The sequence below is a fragment of the Bacillus rossius genome, chromosome 1 (assembly GCF_032445375.1).
Source record: "Bacillus rossius redtenbacheri isolate Brsri chromosome 1, Brsri_v3, whole genome shotgun sequence".
Classification (NCBI taxonomy): domain Eukaryota; kingdom Metazoa; phylum Arthropoda; class Insecta; order Phasmatodea; family Bacillidae; genus Bacillus; species Bacillus rossius.
The window spans coordinates 167,733,813-167,751,073 of record NC_086330.1 but is presented as its reverse complement, the minus strand read 5'-3'; the positions used below and the strand labels follow the sequence as shown (position 1 = coordinate 167,751,073).

General features: G+C 37.9%; 1 protein-coding gene across 1 annotated transcript in view; it reads left to right on the top strand.

Annotated features, from left to right (window-relative positions):
• The window catches only part of LOC134527100 (discoidin domain-containing receptor 2-like), a 787,573-nt gene that overhangs the window by 434,906 nt on the left and 335,406 nt on the right, over positions 1-17,261 (top strand). Inside the window, exon 4 of the mRNA XM_063359452.1 lies at positions 12,271-12,376. Within this exon, the coding sequence (XP_063215522.1) occupies positions 12,271-12,376 (106 nt within the window). The remainder of the gene's footprint in view (positions 1-12,270; positions 12,377-17,261) is intronic.

Genomic DNA, 17,261 nt, shown 5'->3' with positions numbered 1-17,261 from the left:
AGATATTAGAGTTTTCGGTCAAATTACTTTTTGGATAAACAACTCTGGGCGAAACGACAGTCGGTGTAATGCCTTTAAGCCAAATGATTTTCGGTCTAGTGTCGTGGCTACGATGTTTCACTTGGTATAGTCCCGCCCCGCCAAAAAGAATCTCCCTCACTGACTCTTGACATCCCATATATTTTACAAAAACTGGTAGGCAAGATAAGTGTGTGATATCAACCGGTAAGAAATGCTTGCCACTAGCCACCATCGTGTTCTAAACACACGCATCCTCGTGGGATCGGCTCAGAGTGAGTGCTGAGTGCTGAGTGCTGAGTGAGCAGGTAGTCTTTTGTAGACGTGTTACTCACCTAAGTTAAAGTAAATTGAAAACTCCAAGCAATAAGGCACAAGTGCCTTATGTAGATTTTATGGCAGTTTATGACAAATAAAATAAAGATATCTTCTTTATTTGTCCAGAATTTATTTGTCAAGATGATCTTGCAATTTTTGAAATGTTTTTTGGTAAAAAAATTTTAAGTTTCTTTAGGTTTATTTATTGTTAATTTTAGTTTCATATTAGAATTGTAATTATTATTTTCTTCCACAGAAATCTTCGTTTGGGCCACTGATGTATAATAATTATGACAATTGTAGTTTCTTGCGTGTCTTAATATTCTGTTTTTATATTCCTAGTGGTTCCTGACTAGGACATAATTGTAAATAATAAGCTGTAAGGAAATATAAAAGCTTGGGGAGATATTGTGCACGATATTTCATTCCAGATATTTGGATGAATAGCTTATTTGGGATTATAAAAAAATTTGAAAATTCATGATGGATTAGCTTTAATCTGCCTTAACAGTTGACATCACGGTAGCAAGGAAAAGAGAACAGTTTGACCCTTCCTCGAAAGTAGCACAAATGGTATTCTTCTACCACTGTTGGTGTCGTCAGCGTCAGTAAGCAGTAGGGTGGTTGCTCGGGGCTGGAGGCTGGCTGAGCCGGCTCGTGCCGAAGGAGCGGAACTTGGCGCGGCTCGGCGGCGCTGGCGGCCGCAACTCCCATTGTGCTGTTCCGCGCGCCTCGCCCCGGACATAGGCCCGACAATGGCTCTCAGTTTACACGGGCCGCGGAGCATGCGGTGGCTGGGACCTCGTCAGATGTGTCCATTTATCAACACTGTAAAAACAATCGGTAATACCTGAGAGGTATTAGACACAATGTCCACTTTTGAACAAAAAGCACTTTTAACCATAAACTTGAGCTTCGTTTGATGGTATTTCTATTGGCATACAACAGTAGATAAACGATATTTCCTTAATATATTTTGGGTGGAAAATAGTTAAGTAAATAAGTGATCAACTATTCAAAACTCTTTGAACGGCTCACATAAAAAAATATTGTTTATGTGACATATTCTCTAATGCCTTCAAGGTAAATAGATATAGGCCCCTAGCTATCAAGAAGATTCCGTTCTTTCTTTGTATGCCTATAAATCAACAGTTTTAATACGAGCTTATTGGAGTTCTTCACACTTTATCTTAAATATAAGAGAATTAAATACTGCCTTCAACTGATTTTTAAAAAATCCAGTACCCTTCCTCTATTCCTCTTTCCCGCCACGTAGGTAATTCAGAATCATGGTACTACTTGATGAAATGAGATACATTATTTGTCTGATTAAACAAAACTTCTCTCTTCCTCCTAAATGAAGCCTCTCCACTCTGCATAAAGCCCTGGAAACGCCAGATACTACAGCTAGTTGCATATAAAAAAGTTTAGTATATTTGAATTTTTGTTGTAAAATCATTAAAAACTGGTAGAGGTTTCGTACGTTTACATGACTGTCTCTAAAAAAAACTGTATTATAGAAATTGGTTATAATTCTCAAATATTCAACATTCATTCCAATAACTAAATAACAATTGCATATAGTCTTGAATGGTCTCCTCCAGGCAGCGACGGTCCCGACCTACGAAGCTCTACCCCCTGGCGCGCGCGAGTCTTGTGTGACGTCAGGCGGGCCACGCCCGGAATGCTAGATGGCATCGCCGCGCCGACGGCTAAGGGCGGCCGTGGGCGGACCGCGGTTGGCTCTGAGCTAGGAGGGAGGGGGGAGATGAGGCAGCCCTCCAATTTATTAGGGTCGGGTCGCGGAGACCCGGGGCGCGCACCTGTTCCTGCAGACGTTTGTAAATGAGCCGGGCGCGGAAGGCGCTGGAGGCGACGTGAATCACCGTGAAGCGTGTGCTGGCCCAGGCATAGGGGCTTCCCCCCTGCGCGCGGCGATTAGCGCCGGCGACTCGCAGGTGGGTGACCAAGTCCACGTGACATCGCCACACGCCGCAAAGTAGCCGCGCCTACCCGGACATACTCTCACCGTGTGGTCAACTTTTGATTTCACTATCCGTAAAAAAAATTAATACCAATTATTTTATCTCAACACAAAAATTAACTATATATAAGTTTGTGAGCATACAAAAACGCACACACACATATATATATATAATACATAGATTTACATAGTAATGAATAAATATACATTGCTATCAATTGTCATGGTTATTTACTACTACGAATCATCAAATACGTTAAGCTGAATAGAAATGTTTATGAAATTCCAACCATATAAATAATGAAATTAATTTTAAATTTCTTTTTCGTACTGATTTATTCTTGATACAATACAAATTATGACATCTTGTGTAACTTTTTATTTTGAATAAATTTTAAAAACGCCATGCACATCCCAGCTTCACCCGGGTCTGGAACCCTTAACCTCTCACATCGGAGGAACCGCTTCAACTGACTGAGCCACGGAGGATGGCTGCACCTGTTCTCCTTTCAATAAACTTTCCCCGTTACTTGAAGAGCTAACAGTTTTATTCTTATTTTTTGTGTTTCTGTTTTGCGTGTCGTCTGCGCGAGTCTCGTCCCGGAGGGAAAACAGCGCAGCGCAGCGGCGAGGGCGGAGAACAAAAGAAGGTCGTCGCCGTGGAATCCCGCGCGCGGGAAATGAACCGTAACGAGGAAGACGAATGATAGCGGGTAGAGGATGGCGGAGAGGGGGCGAAGAGAAGTGCGCTCGACGACTCTCGTACGAGACCGACTGGGGATACGCGTATAACGTTCCAATACATCGGGCGACGGAAGGTCTGGAATAATATGTTTTCCCCTTGTTTCTCCCGGAGAGCGGAATGAGAAACTCGGAAGAGAGAAGGGGAGAGAGAAAAAAAGAGTTTCGGGTTTCGCAAACCATGACTTGGAGGAGACCCTTTCTTGCTGCCTGCATTTCGACGACGTCCCTGCAAATATTTTTCCTCGACCCTTTCTTCGTCTCATTCCACCCCCACCCCCCCTTCTCCTTCTCACCAAACATCGTCCGGACCCGGTGTTTTTGTTTGTTCCGTTCCTTATGCTAATACATCGGAGAGAGGGATGGTCTCGGCCCGAGTATCAGAACTGCGGAACTGCGAGGAAGGAAAAGTCTGACACGGACGCTTCTGTTTTCCTCCCGCGGAAAATCTCTGTTTAGGCGTCACAGATGCATTAAGAGACCCGCTAAGTCAGTGATGTATCTGTGTTAGTGAGGCGAAATGATAAGTGCGTTGCTCGCTTGTGTTTCTTGCGCGGTATCGCCTCTAGAGTCTAGGTGCAAGACTGTGAACTGGCACGCAGTCTTCTCGTCGTGCGTATGACAACTATGAGGTTAGAGTGGTAGATGGCGGAGAATTGAAGATTAAGTGGTTTTGCAAGGCCCATGGTTTTTTAAAGAATCTGTAACGGTGGTTTCATGTCTAATATTATTCTGGAAACACAAGTTTGAGCATAATTCACGCGAGCAGTCGTGAGAGCCACTGTCAAGCCGTGCTCCAGGGTGGAGAGTACATTGTGGACATTATGAAAGAGTGATAAATTTGTAGATAGATGATTTTATTGCGATAACTGAATGTTGTTAATATTATTTAATAAATAAAATAGTTTCCATTAGTTGGGCAATTGTTTTTGAACCTGATTTCCCACTTGTACAATGGGTACCGCTTTCGATAAAAAACAACCAGGATGAGATAGTCAACTATCCGACAGAATTTTTGAATTCCCTAGAATTGCCTGGATTACCACCTCACAATTTGCAATTGAAATTGGCTCAGTCATCATCATGTTACGTAACATCAATCAACCTCGACTATGCAATGGAACGAGACTGACTGTTAAAAAGCTTATGAACAACGTCATCGAGGCGACTATTATCACGGGAAAGTACAAAGGAGAGGATGTTTTGATTCCGCGCATCCCGATGATTCCAACGGACATGCCATTCGATTTTAAACGACTTTAATTCCCCGTGCGTCTGGCCTTCGTGATGACCATCAACAAATCACAAGGCCAGTCGTTGGAAGTTTGCGGAATTAACTTGGAGTTTTCGTGTTTCGCGCATGGACAACTGTATGTTGAGTGTTCGCGTGTCGGTAAGCCATCATCTTTGTTTATTTACGCGCCGGAAAACAAAACTATAAAAACGTAGTTTACCAGAAAGCTTTGCATTGAATGTTAACTGCATTTATCTTTCATGTAAAATAAAAACATAGCATTCATTTGAATTACAAACGAGTTTCATTTACTAACCAATTAAAACTCAAGCCGTACACGATGCGACTTATATTATCGATCTCAATGAATTGGAGTTGGAAGGGTGATAAAAATTAATAATATATTTTGAAGAGTTAAAATCAAATAAATTTTAGGTGGTACGAAGTTCACCGGGTCATCTAGTAATTAATAAAATGTTATAACATTTATTTGGGCTATCCTTACGAACCCACTTCTCTTCACATTATTCGTAATAAAATTATTATTTTGTGGTTGTGGTCTGTAATGTAAAACCACCAAATCATATGTCAAAATAAATCTGTATTTATCGACAGGTTTTTCTGACTGATCGAAGTAGTTCTGTAAACTGCAAAATGATTTTATGTAAAAACATTTATGGCGTAATATATTGGCTTTCTGATAAAAATTTGATTTTTATATTTTTACCCACAAAAATACAGAAAAATGAAATAAATTTTAAAAAATACACCATGGGAAAAAGTATTATTTATCACGATTGTATGACTAATAACGCTAAATGACGTAGAATATTCAATGTCTTTGATTACGCGCACATCCAATGTTATAAATTATGGGTTCGGCACTTTTTTTCATCGTAATTCGTAAAATCACACCTTCTTGTCTACGACTAGATCCTGTCATCAAGTTTTGGTACAAAAATTAAGGCACTGTAAATCTGGCATATTACAAGTTTTTTCCGCATGCTGTTCTACCTCCTTCGGTACGCAAATTTACATAATTATATATTATTATTATAGTGTGTGGTGAAACCAGTTTTTCATGTTGATGTTTTTGAAGCAACAATTTTATCTTCTTTTGTAACACATGTTTCTGAAGTCATTAGAGATTATTTTATTCTGAATTGCAATCCGCAGGAATTTAATGCATAATCTTGGTAGTACGTTTTTCTGGTGTTCCCTTTGGGCATGTTGTCCGTACCCACTAGAAACATTTCGCGCTTGAAATGTATAATTTTTCTAACAGCTGTTAGCTATCTTCGCGCTGTTCATCACAAGGTTAAACGAGATTCTGTTGAATGACAGATTAATGAGCAGAGTTTCACGCCACGCGATGAGAGTTATATGAGCCGCATAATATAAAAGATACCGCAGCTTGTTCTAGAACTAGAAGGGAGGGGGGGAGTTTATGATGTTAATTTTCAGTTTTAAACTTCTGTTTTTATTTTTTCACCTTCATGTAAATTAGTTTGAATTCGGCCTAGTGTTACTGCTTTCTAAATTACCTCACGATAATTTTCTACAAACACGTCGCTGCGCGTCTTTTCATCGGGTGATGTTTTATTGCCGTGGCTGAAGCTTGTTAATGACGCCTTTCCTTAGGAGAGAAATCTTTCGTCACGCTGATTACATTTAATTACTTGATTATTGTGGTGTTCGGCATAAATTATGCACTGTTAAAGCCGTCGCGCCCTTTATAGGCTTTTCAGCTGATAATTAATCTCGTTGTTTATAAACTCATGCTAGCTTTCGGACATGATTTATTATCTCCTATAAAACTTAGGAGGGACCAGGGGAAAGCAGTATTTTCAGATATAAAAGTACATTGTTCAATAATATAGTTTTGTATTGTGACAGAACGTCAAACTAATCCATAGTAGTATTATAAAAGTATAGATTAAGTTTTTGTTTGTTTGTAAGAAGTAAATTTGAATACCACTAGACCGATTAAAACAGTTTTCAATTATTAAAAAATAATTTAATTTAGTCAGACAAAAGCTTTATTTTAACTTTAAAATAATACAGTTAATATGTAACAATATTTGTAATTAAAATCAAAAAAGAAAATGTTTAGACATTTACTAAGTTCTTTGCTCATGCTAATTAAACTGTTTGAGATATACCCTAGTTATGTTATATACAAGTTATATATCACATATACATTGCAAATGAACATTAATATATTTATATCTTAATTCAATTAATAAGTAATTACTTTTACCAATATACCATTACAGTAGCCTATCGGTTAAATATATTTTAATTTGAAGGCCAGATTCAAAAATATTAGCTAGAACTAAACATTAAATACGATATAAGTGAAATAAAACTTATTAAAACCTGTATTCAAACGTGCGAATTCAGGTTCTAAAGTCAGATAAAAAATAAAGGCTACATTTCACAAATTTCATGTGATATCATGTGTTAGAAGTAAATATATAGTTCATATTTAAAATAATCCACAGTTTTAAATATAGCTCAAAACAAATTCTAAAATTGCAGTTCATAAGTTTATATTCTCTTTCATTACACTGGCAAATAATTTTTTCTTATAATGTTGTACATATACATAGTAGAATAAAACTATTACTTAATAAAATGAAATCTTCTTTTATATTAAAAAGTACGCTCTACATATACTATTTCAAATATAGGATCTATCATAAGGGCCCCGTCTTACCTGGGCACATATAGAGTGTTCAGAGCTTCATAAAAAACTGCGATATTTAAAACCTACTTAACGTTTCACAGTTGTATCTATTTACAATGAAGATTTAAGACTATGATTAATTTAATTATTTAAGGCTATGTCATGTTGGGGACTTTGATGACCTGACACTTCGGAGGGCTGCGAGATCCTTCCAGGGCAGGACTTGGCAGGTATATAAACGGAGAGACTGGCCTGCGAGACCAGTGAAGTGAAGGGGCGAGTGACCCCTTGGCGAGCGAAAGTGGACGACGAGCGAAGGGCTTCGTGCGCGAAGACTGGTGCATCGGGGAGCGCAATATCCGGGATAGTGTTGTGTGCGAGTGAGGAGTGCGAGGCAGTGTGCTCGACAGAGGCGCGCGGCAAGAGACGAGCGGTAGGGATGGCCACTGTCGAGTCCAACTCCACTTGGAGGAGTAAAATGTAAAAAGAGTGATTCATTTAGGGACATACATTTTAAGTGTTGTAATTTAATTAATAGTATATATGTAGTAAATAAATATAACTGTATTTAGTTATTTGGGCTATCCTTTCGAACCTTATTTCCTGCTCGTAACTATATATACACATACGCGCGTGTGTGTACAGACACACATAAGAATAACAATATATTTCCTATTCGGTCCTCCATAGAAGTCTTCAGCGCATGTGGTAGGAAATTAGATACAACCCAGCATAACAGCCAATTAAACAATAATTATTATTATGGATAACAAAAACTAGTGTACAGTTCTTTTACATCCGCAAGCAGAGTCTTGTCGAAACAACGTCAATTTTAATCATAAATTGTTACTTATACTATTGTGGGGAATAAAGGGAGAAAGTTTAGCCCAAAGGTAATTATAAAAACATCATTTTTGATGAATGTAAGATATAAATTTTATTCGTGTGAAAATATGACAATTCATTTAACATCCCTCAAACATTGCTTCAACAAGGGTCCAAATCTGGACCATGGTATTGCTGTGTCATAAAATGAAAAGATACATCTGTACTTAAGGCTTTGGCCAATTCTCAAAAATATTTTCAAGATGACGTAGGCCTTTTGTGATTCCCCTTACGGGTCATGCGGACATTCATACCCTTACTATGTCACTTCAGATGCTTAGTCCTCTACTTGACACCTCTACTTACCATACATTCTTAATCTCAGGCTTACGTAACTCAACTATAGAACAACAGAAACATTTTTTAGATATCGACTGTAGGTATTTTATGAGTGTTGTGAATTAAAGTCCTACATTATTTAAATTAGGTTTCTTCAGTGCCTTATTTATTGTTGATCTACTTTGGATGTTAAACGTAGCTAAAAACCACGCATATGTTCCGTATTAAATTATTTTGGGATGATTTATAAAATATTTGGTCAAATTTCAAAAATAATTCGAATGAAATTGTTGTAGTATAGTTAATATTTTTGGATTTTATAAAGGATGGGTAATACCATCGGTGGAACGCTATTAGGTGTACGTAACCTAGTGGCCATTTAAACCTATTTTTTTCACCAGTTTTTAACGTGATTGAACGCTTCCTCTTCGGCCACACGACTGAACGAGCGAATAATTCGTGTTCCTCTTTTGGACGCCCACCTCTTATCGCTCGCTCTGGCGCTTTAGAGACCGCTTCGCGGGACTCGGGGCCAGCGTGAACGCGCTCATCAGATGGCGAATGTTCCCACGCCGGGGGATGGGCCTCTCACCTCGGCGTTCCTCCCCCCCCCCCCCCCCCCCAATCCGCCGCAGCCGAGGGCTCGCTCGTCCGCCCCGCGATGGCATCTGCGGTGTTCTCCAGGGCTCTGCCTGGGTGTTTTGAAGTGTGTCTGTTTACGAGCGGGGCTGCGGGCCCGAGCAGCGAAAGGGCTTGGGGTGGAATCGAAACGAATTTTGAGATGTTTTAAGAAGACGGCGTGCTATTAGGAGCCTCTCCGTTCCCACACTACGCGCTCGCCCATGCGCACGGATTAATAGCGCCCGTCCGCGCCCAGTTCTACGGCATTTGTAATCGGCGCAACAGAAAGCCGACTTTGTTTCCTTTGCTTTTTTTTTTTTTTCCAGCTCCTCTTGCCCTCACAAACGGGTTTCGAATCACACGGAAAAAGTGTTGCTTGGCGCGCTGTAAAAAAAGAAAAAGTCAGGGTGGAAGTCTGAAACGACGAACGCCGAGTTCAGACGTGGGGCGTTTTGTTTTCCGAACTCTTTCTCAAGCTTGATAAATCTCTAATACATTTATACTCAAACAGTCATTGATTCATGTGATTTTTTTACTCTTAGGCGGTGATGTATATTCATGCTGCTCTACAACACCACATGGACACTTTGAATTTCTTTCGTCATGATCACTTTTAATTTGGTCGTAAGTCAATACACAAAAATATTCCAGTAGATACCCTCCTCTTTTTTTTATGATTTATTCTGGCTAGATGGGGTTCCATTTAGTTGGTTTAAAGTTTTTAATGAACTTAAATGTAAAAAAAAATGATAAAATTGAAATTTGGCTCACCCTGAGTAAAAAACCGTTGCAATTACACCACACGATATGCCACACTCATATTCCATTGGCTTCATCAAACGCCCTAGGCTAAACTGAATCGAGAAGAACATAAAACTGGCAATATTATCCGGCTAGATGGTAAATAAGTATCTTCGGTGATTATTTTCAGCTATTTTAGTCCACACACCCACGTACGACAATGGCTTTGTTTGATGTACACATTTGAATTGGGCTGAAGTCGTCCTGAAATGAACACGTAACAGTAATATATCTAGCTTAAAAACTTTAATAAACGGTAAGTTCTTGGTTCATTTTGAAACACACAATGGAATTTATTTACCAATACAATCTAATAGTAAAAATACCTCATTAAAATAGTATATATTATTAATATATATTTTTACTGGGGACTGCCAAATCCTTAAAAAATGTCCCATACTTGTATATTAATTTTCTTGTAGAAGTGTATCTGTTAATATCTTCCATCACAAGCTTATGATTGTCTTACAGTGTCAACAACTTAAAAATTCATGCCCGACCGACATTCAAATGAAAGTGACTACAGAGAGAACGTAAGTCGTCGAGAGTAATAGCTTGGTTGTTTTCCAAATCTCACGACAAACGAATCTACTCTAATTCTTTTATAGGAATCACAATAATTTTCTTTTTTCTTATAAAACCAAATTTTGGTTCCCTCACATCATTTGGCATGTCAATATAAATTTATGAAATAAAAACAAAAAAAACCTTCGAAATAACTTTTTTTAATAAAAAAAAATCGGTGTAAATTTTCTCTAATGATTCTACAGTCCAGTCATAGTTTCAGCTACATTAGTTAGGCCAACATATTTTTTTGTGTTCATTCCTGCTCGAAAATGTTTTAAAAATATATATGAATCGGAAATTAAAGTGTGCTTGAAACACGATAACTGCGAAGACATCTCTCCGAAATCTATTGGAGATGGTTAATTTTCGACAAGAGTGTTTTCGACTGACACATTCTCTCATAAAGGTTTCAATGTCCATGTCCGCGAATCACACAACGACGCCCTCGTGTCATCGTCTGTCCAGTTCATCCACGGACATTCACAGCTTCGAGCGGGGAGACGCAGAGGCTGAGCGGTGGACTCGCGATCGTCAGCTCCCTGGTTCGAATCCTTGCCCACGCGCGCTGACGGTTTCCAGAAGTGACTCAGGCTATCGCCAGAATGGTCCCTACGATGTGACATGGCCGGATCCTGCCTCAATATGCCACTCACAGGGATGAAAGCCACAACCACAACCCGACCAGTTCCGAAGTTTACCGAAGGCAAAAGTTAGATTAGGTTAGGTTCGGTTAGTGTAACAAAAATAGTTCGTAATAATCTTTCTGGAGGGTAGATTAGGTTAGGTTATCGTAATTAAAATGAAAGGTTGATTAGGTTAAGGTAGCAATATTAAAAACAAATACTCTATGACCGTAAAATATGTAATGTTTTTTCACGATCGATCGGCAAACTTCGGAGAAACTCGGAACTTTTCGGGTTTGGCTTTATCTCTGTGAACTGTAGACTTCCCCTAAATATCCATTGTTGGTGTTGTGACCTCAGAAAATAAAAGTAATACGTAAAAAGCAAATAAGTGAAAAAAAATCTCCAGTAGAATTATATTGCTACAAATTAAGTAAAATAATCAGAATTCATAACATTTTGTGCCCTAAAAATGAACGACGTGCTCTCTAAAGTTTAATACTGTTGGTTGTTCGTATAAACTAAGAAAAAATATTACTTATAGTTTTTACTTTGTAATAATTACGTTACTGAATGTTACGTTAATGCAAAAAATGTTATTTTCGTGTTCATGTTTGAAATAAATTGAATTTTTTGCGACAGTATACCATGCATGTATAGTTTGTAATTTATTTATTTACACACGTACAGTTAAGCCAAGGGCTGGTTTTCTATAACTACGTGACTTCCATACACTTAAATATACCTAATTCTTTAATCGTAATAAATTGATCCTACAAGTAATATTTCTAAACAAAACCGAAATATTTAAATAACCATAATAACATTACAATGTTAACTTATATTTCGTTTACATTCACTTCTATAACAAACAGTATTGTAGGATAAAATTGTTCTAACAGTGTGCAGAATGTTACTTTACAGAGATAATCAAGGAATTAAATTCTAATTGTGGAGACAGACCTAGTTTTTGAAGTAGTATTGTACCCAAGTGCTAAACAATTGATCCAAAAATTCTATAAATTATTTGACTATATATTGGCAGGTACATACTTATTATTTGGTATGGCATACAATAAATATTGCATGTCCTATAGAAAACGTGCTTTTTTAAATTATAAAACATAAGTGTTTTTTTCACATTAATATTCTTCTACTAATATCGTAAGAGGGAAACTATGTGAAACTGGTAATAAATACGCGAGAAAGTGATTCCACGGAATCTGGTGGCGTGGAGTTTAAAATAGCTAGAAAGCAATGCAGTGAAATGCGCTTTCCCAGTGCTAATTGGCCATAGTTTCCCTTATTGTCCTCTTACAATATTCGTTTCCACTAAGCAATCACTATAAAGGAAACCGAAGTTTATTTTTGCTAGTAGTTTCGGGCCCACCCAACAGATAGCGTCACATGTCGCGCAAAAAAAATGGTTTCAGTTTCCACTGTAAGAGTCGCACCTGCTTGTTCCCCGACTGCCGGTGACGGACGTTGACGCTTGGGTCGTGTGTTGCAGCCCAGTGCATCGCTCCTCTGGGGATGGAGTCCGGGGCCATCAAGGACGAGGACATCTCGGCCAGCTCGTCCTTCGACAGCGGCAACGTGGGGCCGCAGAACGGCCGGTGAGTCCTCGCCGCGGCGTGGCCTCGACCCCCGCTTGGTCGTCATTCAGGGGGTGGCAGCTTCCTTTATGGCGTGGCTTTGCTCATTGTTTTAAATAATTTGTAATATTGCTCTCCTTTATTGCGTACATAGTCTTTTTTTTCTAAATTAAAAACGCATTTATTTAATAGTTTAAATAAACTTAAAGGCCATTATTTTGTCAACCCTAGCATGAACTATGATCATGTAATCACGTTTATACAGTCAAATTAATCATTTGTGTGTAGCTCCTGAAAATTTACTTTATATATTATTTTGTATATATAAAACAATAAAAATTTGGAAATCCCAAACCTCTGAAAAAATTAAGGTTTGTAGGATTGTAGGAAAACCAGTTATTACCGATTTATCAATTTTTAATATAATAAACAATAAAGGCTTCACACAAACGATTTATTTAAAACTGTACCCAACATGATTATGTTCCCTTAGATTAAAAAAAAATACAAATTCTTTTCAAAATTAATATGATGGTTATATTATGAAATCATTAAAACATAATTAGTAAAAACACAAAATTTTGAATTCACAATAGTTGAAGATTCCACTCCCTTTAATGAAGTACCTACTCATGGGTCTATTTGTGTTAGTGAGGTGGGATGATAGTGCGACGCTCGTTGGTGCTTATAAAGCGGGAATGCCTCCAAGAAGGCTTTTAATTGGCGCGCACTCTTCTCGTCGTGCATACCACATCTATAGGATTTGAGCGGTTACCATAAAATAATATTGTGGAGAAATTAATATTAAGGTGTATAGAATTGTTCTTGAGTGCTTTCAAGAATGTGTACCGTGTGTTTCATGTCTAAAAATTATTCTGAAAACACTCGTTTCAGCCAAATTGACTGTTATATTAATACAGTTTTAGAACGAAACACGAAAACAAAACTGCTAATCCACCCAGGAGTATTATTAATAGCTTTTCTTAAACAGACCCCACTCTGATATATTGAGAACTTTTCAAAAGACGTCTTTTTTTTCCTGAAGCTCTGCATACCGTAGCATGTGTGCCCAAGTAGGCGAGAGCCTTATCATTTAACTCCCTATTTCCCAACAGAACCATGGAGTCAGACATTTTCGGGAGAGGGCATGCTTTAACGTGGTTGCTAGTGTTTTGCATTAAATTAATCCTTTTAAATAAACATTTTAAACACAAACGCGTGACCACGGGAGCACTATTTGTACCCAATCAACGCACGCGGAATTCTTACACCAGCCGAGTGTGACAGCTCCATTGTCCAACAAACCAATGTTGGCCTCAACCCAGAAGCCAATAAGTAAATATAAAAAGTTTGTTATATAATCTTACATTCGAGCAAATTTTAACGTACACTTGTTATATAAATATCAATTTTTTTATTTTTCATAAAATAAATAGGAAAGTGTTTACATATAAATATAGAGACTAGCCAACGTTTTTCCTCTAGCCTGTCCCAATATCGTCGATATCAGCCAGCGAATGGAAAAGATATAGCCTGTACCGCGTAACTTGTATCAAATTTGACAGTTCTCATAAATTCTTAGCGGTGGTACCCATTTTTCAACTGTCGCGTGACTATTGTTTACGTACACTCACAATTACATTCAAGCTGTTGACAAAACACCGTTGACGGAAACACAGCGGCTGGAGGAGACGTGAGCCATTGTTGCTGCTCTGGAGAACTGTCAGATGGACGCGCGAGACCGACTTTGCAACGCGCGGGAGAGCTAATCTCGCAGCAGAGGATGTCTCGCGACGCCGCACAACCCTCCCCTGAGGCGAGACCTCCCTTAACGAAGACGAACTTTACATATTTGATGGCGGATATTGCCGTGCCTGTGTGCTCTGGGTGTTCTGCCTCGCGGCCTGTTTACGCTGCTCGGTTGCCGAGGGTGCGTCTCCGCCCCGCTGCGTGCAAGGAGCAAGTCTCCCGATGAAGGGACGGGAGAGCTGGCCGCGGTCACAAACCTCCCTCCCTCGCTCCCTTCCTCCATCTCCAATATTCCTTTTCTTCCCGTTTCGAGGGCTGAGGAGCTACACTTCGATCTCCCCTACATGGTACGCGGAGAAAAAAAAAACATTTTCGTCGATACGAACGTAGCCTGTCGCGCATGACGAAATAAATATGTACTTGCTGTCACAATAATTTTTTTTGGCCTAATGCCAAATTTGACTCTAAAGGCTCTGAAACACTGCAATTATTTCGCTTCCAACACTTTCCAATAAAGTCGGTCAAATTATTTTGGATGGGTGTGACAAAACTGCAAAACGTTACTAGTACGTCCGTGTTTTTTTGTCAAGTTTGATGGCCTAGAGTTTCAACGAAGTATTTCTTATTTAGGATTGGTTCTACAATATGTTGGATGTTGACGGAGTCGATCAGTCATAACCGTAGCCGTTTAAAAACGGTTATGGCTTCCGTTTGAAATGTCGAAGGACATTTATGAATATTATTGTAATTGTAATATGACCAAAATAATTTTAATATTGTCGTTGGTGTAATAATTTAGCTGTAAAAAGGAAATAATGTGTTTATAACTTTTTAATATTGAAAAAATTTTCATTACTATACATCCAGATTAAATGTGATTTAAAATTACAGGTTTTTAAAAAGTTAAGTAAGGCACAAAAACCATTCAAAGGTTGAATTTCCATCCTACACTGCAAACCATTTTTTTTAAATTTTAAATAAATACAATGAAATAAGTTTGAGATCCAATATAAACTTTTATTGTGTGACAGGAACGGAAACATTTTTGAGGTCATCTATCTAACTTTCAGTGATTGAGAAATCAAAAGCTCAAAATTTATCCTTTGTAACATCTCAATCATTGAAACAGTTATGACGAAATTGATTTTGTACAATTGACAAACATACATTCGAGTTAACGAAACCTCTTTGCTGTGAAAACAAAATATTTTCTACTACAAACTATTTATTTGAGTCAACACTTTTACTTGTATGTATTTCTAATTCTCCAAACAAATGTAGTATTTATAAGCAAAAAAAAATAATCTAGGACGGGGGGGACGTGACATATCTGGTGACCGAGACGCTGCCATTGGTCGGTTTTGAGGCCCTCTCTGGTGAAGATCGCGAGAAATTAAAGGTTCGATTTTATGCAGCCAGACGTAGTTTAGATTTTATCCAACGCCGCTCGGAGGTTACCACGGCTGCGAGGATAGCGTAATAGGCGAGGCGATTCTGCAAAGGTCCGTCATTGTCTTCCGCGGTGTGTAGGTTAAGGTATAACGTATCATACAATTTTTTAAATCGGGAAGCAAATTTTACTAAAATGAAAAATCTTCTTACAGGTTAAGAATCGAACCTGGGACCATTGGCTTACCATAAAATCGCTATTATTGTGTCATTTAACTTGTCTCAAATTTTGACAGTTTCAATATGTTCGAAGTAGTACCAAAGGTCTACGTAACTTCCGTCACTGATTTTTTTTACGGCTAGTGTTCGTAGAAAACATCATGCGATGCTTTTCAAGTGAGAGGAAGTGGGCAACACTCGTATTTCTTGGAAACTATTACTGTTTTGTACCATTTCATTTAGAGTTTTATGTTTCATCGACAATAAAGTCATTAGAAGAGCAATCATAAAAATACAATTCGGCCATAGTGGGGAAGGAGTTGTCAATGGTATGTTCCGTTAAGTAAACATCCCACCATTTGTCTAGATTGGTTTCAATCCATGCAAAATCCAAATAAGGACTGCCAGGCCGGGATTGGACACAAAAAGCAGAAGAATGCCAACCCGGTGTCCCAGTTAAGCTTCATATATCTCTGATTTGACGTTTAAAATGATTTTCCCTGCAAAATTTCAGACTATACAAAATGTTCGAGTAACTTTTGTCTCTTTAATCACCTGCAATGCCATCTGGAAAAGCGTACAATTTTACTGCTGAAAAATCTTGTGTGCTGTACATAAGAAGATGCGTGAATGTATGCAAGTTTAGAGCAGTGAAGAAACATCCTATGCCGATTAAACCTTATCTAATGGACTGTTTTACTTAAAGGCTAAAAAAATATATCTTAATTATTTTGCCGCTAGCACAACATGCTGTTTCAACAAATAAATACATGCAGTATTTTTTTTTTTTTGCTTTTACAAGTTTGTAATGATCAAATATTCAGGAAATATTTTTGAAGTTATACTTCTAATGCGACTTCCAACAAAGTTGCGTTCAACGTTTAACGCTACCATGGAGGGGGTATGAAAGCACTGTCTGTTTGTACGCGGTGTTCTACAAAACTACTATACGAATTTTAATGGGGTTTTCAAGTTAAATTGAGCTTAGCAGAGAAATAAATATAAGCTTTATTTCATCAAAATCGGCTCAAGGAAAGAAAAGAAATCTTAATTTTATGACATACAATATAATCATTATAAGAAGCCATTGAGTTTTGCTATTGTAAGGAACTAAGTAGAGAGTAAGAAAAAAAAATTGGTTGTCTGTAAAGTCGGTTTACGGACGATAGTTTAACGTGACAACGTCATAACAAAACATTGATGAAATGATTGATCCAGAAGAAAAGGTAATATCTTATTCGGGCTGAGACTGAGCCGTAATAGGTTTTTGCAACCAAACCATTTAGGCATTAAAAATATTATATTCTTTGGGGAAGAATTTTTTTAAAATTTTTCTATCTTTTGTATTATAAAATCTACCTCTGCATACTTTCATGAATAAAATTGAATCATTTTTATTGAATTGTCACTATTTTGTATGGATACAAAGGAGTGAAATGAAATGTACAATTTAATTAATAAATTTACTTTTATTTGCATTCATTATTCAAATATATTTATTACTTTTGAAATGTTACGTGCGCCGTATTTATTTTTACAAGTACAAAAA